Source organism: Pempheris klunzingeri, chromosome 10 (assembly GCF_042242105.1).
Source record: "Pempheris klunzingeri isolate RE-2024b chromosome 10, fPemKlu1.hap1, whole genome shotgun sequence".
NCBI classification, from domain to species: domain Eukaryota; kingdom Metazoa; phylum Chordata; class Actinopteri; order Acropomatiformes; family Pempheridae; genus Pempheris; species Pempheris klunzingeri.
Window position 1 is genome coordinate 6955306 of NC_092021.1, and position 12464 is coordinate 6967769.

Below are 12464 nucleotides of genomic sequence, written 5' to 3' on the forward strand. Positions count from 1 at the left end.
CCAGAGGCTTCAAAGTGGCAGTCCACAAAGCCCTGGGTGACGCTGTGGTGGCTTCGTCTACTTATATACAGTCTATGATTACTACACAGGCATGCTGCATGGCTGAGCCACACAGATTAAAAAAAAAAAAAAAGACTTTCAAAACATTAGATTTTTGTATTGCCCATATAGAGCCTCCTTGCTCCAGATCTGCCAGCTGTCTAAACTCCCCTTAAGCTCTGCAAAACCACTTGGATGTCTTGTAACGTCTATGACCAAGTGAACTTCAGAGAACACTGCAGCCAGCACTTTGAATTAATATGTCAGCTTGGTTCTGTGAAACGTAGGGCCCTATTTTAATATGCAGTGACTGTGTCCTATGTGTCTTATGACTCTATCTATCTGATGACACAATGTCTGATTAGCTTTAGAATCCTTATCCTTGGCTAACATTTAAAAATAACTTACCAGGAGTGGTGACTTTGTTGGTACTGAACATTTCACGTGTCTGCCGGCTTTCATAATATGTACATACTGATGTTTTTGCTGTTCTTGGACCCTTGCCAGTAGTGCGGTTCAAAATGTTTTGTTTGTGGCACTAGAGGAAAAGCCAAGGGGCCAGAGGGGCCTTTGGAGCATGAATATGTTCAGCAAGTGTCACAGCAATGCATATTTTTTATTGTTAAAGGTTCTAACAGGCATGCTAACAGGACAGGGAGACATTTTCAAGTGGTTTCTCTTCAGTAGGGATGTAAAGAGATGTCTGAGCTGGAACCTGTTGGACAGTAAATCGAAAACTGACTGCACTTGTGTGGCACCTCTCTAGTCTTCTTGACCACTCAAACCAAAAATACATCGACCCATTCACACACCATTCATTCACTGGTGGCAGCGGCTACCATGCAAGGAGCCAACCTGCCCATCAGTGGGAGACTAACCATTCACACACACACACACACACACACACACACATACATTCACATGGAGAATAATTTGGTCTATAAATCTGATTAGCGGACAAATTGTCTTATTTATCACATCCTAAGAGAAAAACAGGACAGGTCTGCGTGTTGCACTACGTAATGGTTGAGCATTTAAGTATTACTCCCACAAAATCAGCAGAATTATAGGGTTTTAGTTAAACCCCAGTTCCAAATCCATCGTTCTCTGTCAGCATTTCTCAGTCCACGGCAGCAGCCCTTCAGTTTTTTTTCGTTGACAGACTAGTCTGTCTCCATGAGTTTGACGAGACGGTCTTAACTAGGAATTAGATTGCCAGGTTGGTGCTGGGTGGCTGCTGGAAGCTCAGCGAGGCGTTGAAGAGAATTGAGTATTTAGAGTGGATTAGTGTGGGGCTTGACGGCGAGGAAGGGGAAGCCCACCACACAATCCCCTTTTCTACTTACAGTCATAGAGGGACCAAACCAGGAAGCCACAGTCCCTCATGTAGTCACAGGCAAGTTAATCTTTAATGCAACACACATTTACACACTGCCAGCCAGAAGTCAAAATCTGCCCTGAATAAATAGTGAAGTTTTGTAACTGTGTACCTGTCCAATCTAAGCACTCCGTTTCATTTGAGCTTTTAATGTGTCTCACTTTCAAACAGGGAGTGAGTTTCTTTCTCTTCCATTTAGGTGAATTTCACAGCCGTGCCACCCACAATTTGTCTGGAGCAGATTGACATTTTCCAGCAAACACCCATTATGCCACAAAGTACTTAAACACATTAATGGTCCAAACAATTACTTGTGTATTTCCTTATGTGTGTGTATGTATACACAAACCACTGGCCCTAGTTCGGCTCGGCTTGTCTGACTCGCGTCTCCTTAAAAGGAAGTGACTTTGTGTGTGTGTGTGTGTGTGTTGGCTTCCTCTCTATGACATCATCACACGCACAGCCCGTGCAGATTGTTATCGCCAACTCCTTCCTGTTTATTCACCATGGCTGAGTTTCTTCCATAGCTTAGGGAACAGTGGGGGTTGGGCTCGGGGCGAGGGAGGGTGAGCGCAGGTATAGCAGTTTATCAAATCAGGTAGACAGAGAGTGGTGATACACTTATAAAATTTGATGGCAAAGCAGATTGACCGAGCAGTGATGATGCTATAAGCAAGTAGGACCAAAATAAGGCAAATAGTCACTTCCTGTAAGAAAGATGTTCCTAGCAGCAATGTAGCACTTATGCTTCTCACGCTGTGGTTATTTACAAGTTAAACATTCGTCATATTAGCCTTTCTCACTTCAATATTTTGAGGATTAGACACCCTCAAACAATAAATGGATTCATGCTGACATAAACATGTTACCAAAAAGAAATCTAGCTCATCTAGCCCACATTCGCCTTGCTGCTATTGCAGTTAAACTGACACTGGATGGCCAGTCAGCTCTGTCTTGATTATGTAACTTTTTCTTTTTTGCAGTATTAGTTACTCTTCATTTCACTTGTCCTGACCCTCAGCTATCAGGCCTCTCAGTCTGGGGGATGCATCCCGTTTGAAAAGCAACAATTTGGCTGCACTGCAGTCGCTGGGATACCACTCCTCACTGCACACAACACGTTATATACCAGTAACATGGACACGTTGCAAGATTAAGTTAATCAAAACTGTTTCAATTGTGTTATAATTTGTTTGATTAGGAGAAACTTTCACTCTGCTCGAAACATATTCAAATCTGATAAGTTTCTTAATTGTTTGTCCATAATTGCATGCCATAGAACACACAAACAGCGCCTTCCTCCAACCACATACATACATACATAATGGTAATACCAACTCTGCCGGTAATACCAAGGTCCATTACATTACATAACATTTGTTGCTTCTGTCCAAAGCAACTTCTCAAAGTAGCATTCAGACACAACAGGAAGAGGAGTTAGACGGCATCTAAAAATCTTCTCAATTAACAGCTAAAGTTTAGAGATACAGCACAGGTGCTTAAGGCTTTCTTTATCATAAATGAGATGCAAGTGTAGTTTGAAAAGCTGGCTTGTCAGCGTGCAGTGTAAGGTGGCCGTTTACTCTGCTGGCCTGATTTCAGTGACGATGTTGCAGGGAGGCAGAGGAGATCAATGGCTGCTCTGGAATGCAGGTTTTGACCGTGGCTTAGCAGTAGGAAGGAGCATTTCCTGTCACTGCCCTGTAGGCTGGTACCAGAGTGCTACACTGGAGGCAAGCCGACACATGGAGCCAGTGTCGTGAACAGAAAAGAGGAGTGGTGTGGGGGAAAGATCCTTCTCTATTAAGATCCAGTAATGGCTGTGACAGTGAAAATGAACTTAATGTGGAGTTCCCCCTGAAGTCACAGCCTGTCACCACTTTCTTTACTAAACTCCAGTGTCAGTGTGACCGTGAGCAAGGCATGTAACCCTCCCCTGCTTGGGTGTCACTGCCCAGAGGCAAGTAAACAGAATTCATTTCACTGCAACATGAAGAAATAAATTATCTTTTGGAAATAAACATGTCACAGAAATTCCTCTCTGTAACTGATCTCCTGTTATTATTCACTGCGCTCACAGAGCTACATTGTTTAACTTCCTGTGACGTATTGCGTTTTGTTCACCATCATGCTTTAGCAGCAGTGAGAGTTGCAACATAAACTGTTGCTGCCTGAAGCGACGTGTTCAGGCTACAAGAAGCTTCCTATTGCTTCCACAAGGAAAATTGGAAACATGTGGGTAACACTAACCAAAACATCTGAAGTGATGGTCCCACGGCGTTGTTGTAGTAAGACCCACGGCCTCCTGACAAGAACAGTCCATTCACTGTCTGGACTGGGAAAAATCTTAATGTGCTGTGTATGAAACACTTTCTTGGTTCTCACATGTTTGGATGACAGAAAAATCTTTAAAGGACTTTTCATTTCCTCATTGTTCAGACCCAGCTGCGCCCCCTTGTTGTATTTTTAGAAATGTCTGCAGCATGCTATTGGTTTTATTCCTGGCCGGACGTAGCCTGCGAAGCTAGTTGCTAACCAGTGTGTGTGCAGTGCTGAGAGCTCTACAGCTGCTCCGTGTGTTTGTGGTGCAGCCGTAGGGTCAGTTTCATGGCTGTGTAAATGGACGCAGACAGGAGTTTTTCCTCGAGTGACCAGCAGTTCTAGATATTTCAGGATCATGCAGGGCTGGGACGAGTCTGCACTGATCTGCTGGGATCTGTGTCAGCTTAGAAATCACTGCTTCTTCCCTCACTGCATTAACACTATATCTTATAATTGAGTGTGGATGCTCAAATATTTGGTGCATTTAAACACACTAATGTCAAGGTTGTGACTCAAAATAGAGTAACATTGACCTGATACAATGCCAAGGCACCTAGCCTTACACAAAGAATTCAAAATCTTTGTCTAAGGCTTTTTTGTCCTTTTTGTGCTTTGTATTGTAGGGCATCCATTTTTTGTCCATGGTTTTATAGGCAGCACATTTATTGATATAAATGATGTAAACCAACCCAATTGAAGGTAGACAAATTAGTTTTTTTCAGTCTTCATTACCAAATGGAGTTCCTAGTAGTTTACCTTTTAAGTGTACTTGTAGTGTGTACTCGTAGTGACTAGTTTTGCCAAATCAAGAATGAACTTTCCTGCTAAATGATTCGCTGGCGAGACATTACTGCCACTGCCATCTCCCAGACAGCTGAACAAACTCCATCCGCTGATAAAGACCATGTGAAACCGTTGAACAGTGGACCTTGAGTTGGGAATGTGTTGTCAATCTTCCGTTTGTGATCGGACTTTGATGCTTATTTTGAGTGATGTTTTTTTTCCCCATGTTTTTGCAAGACCTTGTAAGGGGTTGGAAATAAAGGCCTCATTTATCGGTTTCTGCTCCTTGTGAGGAAAAAGACGTCTGTCCGGTTGACTCATGTCTGTGGCTGTAGCATGAGCGGACCTTTTAGCAGCCACTCCCTTTTCGGCAGCATATGGGAGCTTTATAAAGTTTTGCAAAGAGGAAACCAGGTTTTTTTTTTTTTTTCCCAGTTAGTCATCATAACCCTCAACTGGATAATAACATAACTGTGTCTGTAAATCCACTTAATGGTCCCACCTTATTTTCATCATAGTGAAATCTCCAGTTGGTCAGAAATCAGAGCTATTTCTGTGTGCTCTCTTTGTCCAGCCTGTCAGCACTCATGGTCATTAAAATACCCGTCCATTTTGGTTGCTGAAGACTGGCATTGAGGTCGTGGGAACTCAGCTCAGTGGGGACAGAGTCAGACCAGGCTGGCATTTAGATCTGGTGGCACTTGAAGGCACAGTGCCCTTAGAGATTGTCAGTAGACACAAGGGATCAGGTTGACAGAAGCCAGGCCAGTACGTCTGTGAACCTGGTATGCTGCGCACACTGTGGGGCTGAAAAGTGCAGTTTAAAATCACTTTGTGTAGAATCTTTCATATGATTAAGGTCCCTCTAATAATTCTTTTTTAAATTAACCACCTTAATTTAACATTACCCATACAATTCTGTAATGTAAAGTCAAATTCAACATGTAATTTTGTTCTCATAGCTCAGCTCTTGCTTGATAGAATTGCAAGTCATCACTCTGAGGAAGGAGAACATACAGTACACTGTTACATAATCTACCTTTACGCCATAAGTTTGAAATGAAGCTTCCCTTAAACATTTATCTTTTTTTCTTCTTTTTTTTCAGCATTTAACCCATTTCAGAGGTTATGTCCATGCACTGCATCTTGCCAGAGTAATGAACTAGCTCATTTGCTCTCAGGAGGACATCCTATTGAAACTGTGCTGAATTAGAGCAGTTTTGATAGAACCTGAGACCATGTAGGTCATTATAAATAGCTGGAAAGGAGGAGGAAACCATGTGTGATTCTGCCTTTTGGCCTATTTAGATGCATCTTTCTGAGTAGAGGCAGCTACAGCTACACATATACTCAACACAACATGTGTGGACACTGGGATGATCCAGGGTTTCACCCACTTATATGACTGACACAGTGGTGTATTTTTAAAACTACAGGAAGGTAAAAGAATAAACTGTAGTACAAACTGCACGTTAATAAAAATGCATAATGGTTGGACAGTATTTGTCTTGTGTAGATGTGTTTTAAGTTGTTAAGTAAACCAGATAGTTGGAGTTTGACACCCCAAGTCAGATCAGGTAAGTAATTAACCTCAGAAAAGAATGCTGACTCAACTTTGAAGACTTTTTTTTATTGTGACGGGGTTCTCACACACTTATGGCTTCTACTTGCCAAGTGCCTCACATAAAGATGCAAAGTAATACAAGATAAACTGCAACTAACGCTTCAGAATATGGTTTATATTAGTAGTCTGTACCAGTGTAAATACAAAGTACAGTCCACTTTGATAGAACTCTACCTGATCCAAACAATTAAGAACCTTATAAACTAAATCTTATACTATACAGCCTACATTTCAGATGATGTGCCATGGGTTTGGCTGAGTATTTTCTTAGCCATATTGTGGGTCCTGTCACAGTTTCTTTTAACAGAGGGTGACAGATGATGGGATGCTGTGACCAGCATTTATATGGGTAGATTAGTAATAGACTTGAAAGTAACTCTTAAGCTTGTTTTAATCCACATGCTGTTTTTGGGTGGCGTTTACTGCATCTGGACCATTCAGTGTCAAGTAAGTTTTTATTTACAGCAAAGTCGAATTCAATATACGATTGTCTGCATAACGTACGACTTTCATTCCATGTGGTACTGTACTACTCACCCATCTGACACCCGAGTTAAAAAATAGCTGTAAAAATATTTGAAAATATTTATAATAATATTGTTATTACCACAACAAACGGATTGATATTAACTGATATGTCTTCTTTTTCCTCTTGCCTTTTGACAAATGAAATGTCATTTTAGTAAAAGCTTTGAACTCTTATGTGAGCTTGTTAGATGTAGTTAGTGAGACTCAGTGCTCTGTCCTCCTCGGAGCAAAGTGGCCATGTTAGTGGAGATTTTCATGAGCTCTATTTATGCTGTTGGAGGCCAAAAGGCTGAAGTGTTACTGCTATGACGCTGCAAATGTGTCGCCCCAAGGGTCTTGGAAGATAAAATACGAGGCCTTGTATGCGTACGCTTCAGTGTAGATGCGTCAGCACAGGTACAGCATTAGATCTGAAGAGGTTTTTTTTTTTGTGTGTGTGTGTGTGTCTGAAAGCCACACGCACAAATGTTAAGAATCCCAAGGACAAAGAGCATTCATTGATTCAGGGGAAATGCCTTTCAAGCAGTCAGTGAGTGAGAACAGGAGAGCAGCAATCAGTGAGGACTAATTCTAGAAAATGTCCTTCATCACTCAGATGACTTGTGCTTGATTATTTTGCAGTGTTTCCTAAGGACAGCATTCTCTTCTTTTTTTTTTTAGGATGTTCTGGTACCCATTCACACACATCCACAAGCAGGATGTGCTTAGTACACACACACACAGCTTACTGCAGGGTAAAAAGCATCTCTACTGATGCAGCAACAAGCCTGCTGTTCTAACATTTTAGGCCTCAGTCACCCCTTTCTTTAAGAGCGGATCCAGGCCATTGCATAATCCATGTAACTTAAATCCTGCATCTATAACTTAAAGAGCATATAAACACTTAAAGTATAGAGAAAAAGCGTTGCAGCACTGACCTGACCTGACCTGACAGGTCCAAGTCTGTTTTGAACACACCCCACTGTGATGCAGCTCTACACAATACTGTATTGTGAAGTGCTGGACTGCACAGGATGGTCTAGATGGCAGTGCAAGCAGTATATGATAAAACCTAGCAACATGTAATGTTAACAATATGCACGGCACAAGCAGCGTTTCAGTGTGATGACTGCACACAGTAGCAGTAATTATGCACATGTACGACCCTGTAGGGGGAAAAAAAGAGAGCATAGGCACTACATCACACAGCAAAAGCCATATTCAGTGTCCTCAAGTACCACTGTCATTAACAAACAAACAGATAATAAAATGTGCAGTATCTTCACATATTGGAGCGTTTCAGGTGCTCCTTGGATAGATTTTTGACAAGAATTACAAATGTGTGCAGAAACGACAAACATACCCACAAACCAGGATTTTTTCACCTGCACAGGCCTCAGTTCAGTTCCTGACAGCACTGTAGTCTGGTAATACCTTGTAACCAACACAGCTGGTATCTTTCAGATTCTTCAGATTCAGATTTTCAAGTTGTTGAATCTGTTTAATTAATCAGGTTTAGTGTCCTGGAAATAGAGGAGTTTCTTTACATTACTGGAACAGGACATATTTAACTGTCCAGTGATAAAGTTTTAAAATGTATATGAGCAGAGTTTTACTGAGTCACGACTAAATGTTTCTTAATAGTGGGTGTGTGAACAGGCTTGTCTTTTGAAACTGATTCTTTTCTTTGTCTGTGTCTTCCTGTTTCTTGGTCATGGTGACTGACGTTGGGGAAATGCATTAGTGCGATGATAGGAGGGGTAATAGCGACCCCGCCTAGAGGCGAACAAACTGCAACCGCACAGTGTCTACCACAAAGTTAGAGGAAGGAAATGCTTGCACACACTGTGTAAGGCACACTCATACAGTACGCGCTCTGAGAGAGGTCCTTTTAAGGAAAAGGCCCTGCTCTTGCCTGGGTGCTGAGGGGAGCAAAGGCAATGGCTTCAAATACATACACACATTTACACACTGTTGTGACTGCATGCCTGCGTGGGTCTGAGGATTCTCACAAGATTGTATACCTCTAAATACAGTCCACGAGAGTTCAAGGGACATTTGATATTCTGTGTTTATAGACGCTGCTACAACCCTGGTCACCCAGTTTACCACAGCATGCTGCATGATCTGTGAAAATGAATGATTTCAGTTATTTGGTGCTGTGACTCAAGCGTTACTTTGGTGTCACTGTAAAACTTCACGCTTGTCTGTAAAGGTTTTTCTGTCGAGGAACTGGACATCAGGTCACACTCTTTATTTAGAGATGTGTAAATATGTGCCACTTTAGCTCAGATAAACCGAACACTGTCTCACTTCTCTTTTTTTTTTTATTCTCTCTCTCTCTCTCTGCCTCTGTTTCTTCCTATATCCGCCCCTCAGGCCGAGGCCAGGCTGGCAGCAAAGAGGGCAGCCAGGGCAGAGGCCAGAGAAATCCGCATGAAGGAGCTGGAGAGACAACAGAAAGAGGTATAAAAGTCCAGATGCACACTCACATCTAAAACTATAACACAAGAGACACCTTTTAAACTAACTGCAAAGGGCACCGCTGCCTGCACCATAAGCTGGGTCGATCGAAAGGGAAACATTTTGAGGGGCTTTATCCATGTGTCACTTCATGCCTGGAAGACATGGCTTGATAATGCATTACCCTATATAACAAAAGGATTTCAGTAGTCTTGTTGGCAGTTTGGAGCTGAAGCATTTCCTGTCAACATTACTTGACGCGCTTAAGCTGGGACTCTTAAATCCTGTGGGTCATGGGTCAGAGGTGTAAATAGGGTGCTGTAACTGCAGCACTGCGGGGGATTTCCTGGCAGTCTAACTGCTGTTTGTAGAAAGTTCATGAAAAACCATATTCTGTTTAAACTGATTCAGAATTAACTAATGAAACACTCACCTCCTAATCAGTTCTGTACTAAATGTCTTTACCGCCCCCCCCCTAGATCCTGTGGATTTCATTTAACCCCAAATTATAGCAGAGACAATACATTTTGAGTGACTGATTTATTCGTATTGGCCTTCTGAGCATGTAATGTCTCTTCAAACAACACAAAACATCTGGGATAAAGGTCATAAAATGTCTTGTGCAGCTCGTCTTTCTCCACACACGGTCTTGATTAAAGTGGATTTGTGTTAAAGCAGTATTTCTAACTTTACAACAACATATGAAAGTAAATGATCTCTTAGATTCCTTCAGTTTAGGAGACGTTAACCAAGTAGAAATGAAGTGAAGTGACCAGTAAAGGTGGATCTTTCCTTTCCAGTGTAACTTCCCACTGTGAGGTTTAGCACAGTCAGCTAGAGCAGTTAGAAAGAATTCCTCTGAACTTTTGCTAGTTAATCTAAGGCCAAAAAAAAACTCTTTCAAGACTTTTAAAGGAAGCTTTTCACACATTTATTAGACACTCTTCCTGAGATGAAAAGTCAGGGCACAGTGTAACACCTGCCACAGTATGTTTGCTTTATCTTTATCTTTTAACCAGTTCTTTAAAACCAACCAAACAGTTGTGATCACCTAGAGTGCATGATTCTAGTTTACACTCTGTTATCTGTAATATGCACATTTGGAAGGACAGTTTTGAGTATGGACAAAGGTTTGCCACCCAATCGGTTTTAGCATGGTTCTTTTTGCATCACCGTGCCCCTTTTGATAACTACATGCAGTACGTTGTATAGCAGGAAACCTCCGACTGGGTGGTTCCCTCATGAAATCACTAGGCTTGAATCAGAAGGGCCTGTTCAGTAAAATGGGTATCAAAGGTCTGTTATTTATTTTCATATAAGTCACTCCACCAATATTTGTATTTATCATAGATAAATGCAAAGACCAAACACACCCTAAAACTGTATTTTGCAGCCTCTGCATCCAGCACCTCCATTGCTGGCACCAGCGCTGCAGTGTGATTTGTGTTGAAACAGGTGCAGAGTCTTGTGTGTTTGGACTGCAGGTCAGCGGTGTGTTTTTTGAGTTTTTCTGTCTCTGGTGTAGCTCCTCTGATCCGTACCATGGGGAAGCACACTTTTCCCAGCTCACTATTCTTAGCGTGGAGTAACCCTACACACACAAACGGACTTCTTCCTCTCACCTGTCAAAACTGAACATGTCAGATTTGTCTCATATCTGTGTTCTGAGAGGATTTAGAGGTTAAGTCCCCCGATACTGTAATTACATGCGACCCTGGTGAACTTTGACTTAAATCCCCTTGAACTTTCTCGAGTCAGCTCCTCTTTGTGCAGTAGAGATGATTCTTCTTGTCAGTGTAAGCGGAAGAAAGTGTATGTCCTCTGCTTGGGTTTTGGCAATATGAAATAATAAAGTCATCTGTCACAGAAAGTTTAATGTTTGTTTTGCTGTGATATTGATATGTACTGTATACTGCTGGAACAGTTTACAAATAAAATACTTTTTAAGCTAATCCTATGAATTAAATACTTGGAAACATCAAAGTACTTCATCATATTGTTGCAGCAATGCTGTACTCAAATATTGACAGAGTAATCCTGCTCATGGATTTACAACATTACTCACAATGACCTAATACATTCAGAGGTGATGACCGGATTAGTTACTCTACCTCAGTTATAAACAGTAAAACAAAATCTCTGACTGACCACTGACACATTTTTATCATCTCACAATGTATTTTGTCACACTGTCCAAATCTATTCCCTGTTTCTTGTAAAGACGACCACTTTACAGCCCATCTGATTTGCTTGTCATCATAGCAAACCCCTTTTCCATTAAGTGAGGGGATTAAGGTATACTGGGATAATCAGCATTCCAGCAGCACTCAATTATTCAGCAATCAAAACACAGACGATGAGCCCAAACAACAACATGAGCGCACACATACACCAGTCATACGCACTGGATTAATGGTCATTGTTAAGCTGAGTCTGGTCAGGGTCAGTCAGTGTGTGTGTGTGTGTGTGAGTCTGCGTGCGTGTCCCTTAAACCCTTCAGCTGAGTTCTAAAGTAGCTTAGCAGGTTGCGCTCCTTGGTCCAGCCTGCAGTGGAGCAGTTGTTGTTGCGTTGTTGAGATGAGCAATGGGTTGCTGCTTTCGCATCCACCTTCGGGACTTTTGGATGGTTTCTCACGCACTGAAGACAGGATTTAATGGTGGATTATTGGCTATTTAGCGGCAAACGAGAGCCGGGTGGTTGCCTCTGTTGTTCTGAGCTCAAAACGCAGTGCTCCGTCCAGCCGTGATCCTTCCCACATGACTGGCCGGGCTGTTACCGGCTGACTGCTGAAGGATGCGACCTCTCCTGATACCCTGAGCGCAGCAAGACGGCCGGACGTCGGCTGGCAGGGAGGGGGCTGAGGGCTGCCCTCACAGGGCGCCCAAGTACCCCTCCGATCAAAAAGGGGAGCACGGTGAGTCGGACAGAACGGATGTAAACATGTAAGCTGATTGTGCACCTCATTTGATGAATGGGCTTATGACGTGCCTGGCTCACTTACTAATTGGGTGTCCAGACATGTAATGGGACACAAGTAAGGAGACGATATACCTCCAGTTTTTAATCTCTCTTTGGGCCGTGCATTGATGCATAATGCTCTTATACATCGTGATTGTCACATTTTACGATGCAAGTTAAGTTAGTCGAAAGCAGCACATTTTGCTTTCTAGTTGATTGCATCCTTTATAGGTGGATGTCAAAGGTCAAAACAGAGAGTTAGAAAGTCAGAACTCAGAGCACAGGTAGACAAAGAGACTAAAGCTGCAGTTAATTTCTCGGTTAACTATTAAGATGCGTGGTGTGTGTCTTTTTCCATTCAAATAATGGAACAATAGGGATATTATGCA

General features: G+C 42.2%; 1 protein-coding gene across 9 annotated transcripts in view; it reads left to right on the forward strand.

Moving 5' to 3' along the window:
* lrrfip1a (leucine rich repeat (in FLII) interacting protein 1a) overlaps positions 1–12464 on the forward strand; it is a 42573-nt gene that overhangs the window by 6960 nt on the left and 23149 nt on the right. For all 9 annotated transcript variants that reach the window (XM_070837516.1, XM_070837518.1, XM_070837517.1 and 6 more), the window contains exon 2: positions 9033–9119. In XM_070837516.1, the coding sequence (XP_070693617.1) occupies positions 9033–9119 (87 nt within the window). The remainder of the gene's footprint in view (positions 1–9032; positions 9120–12464) is intronic.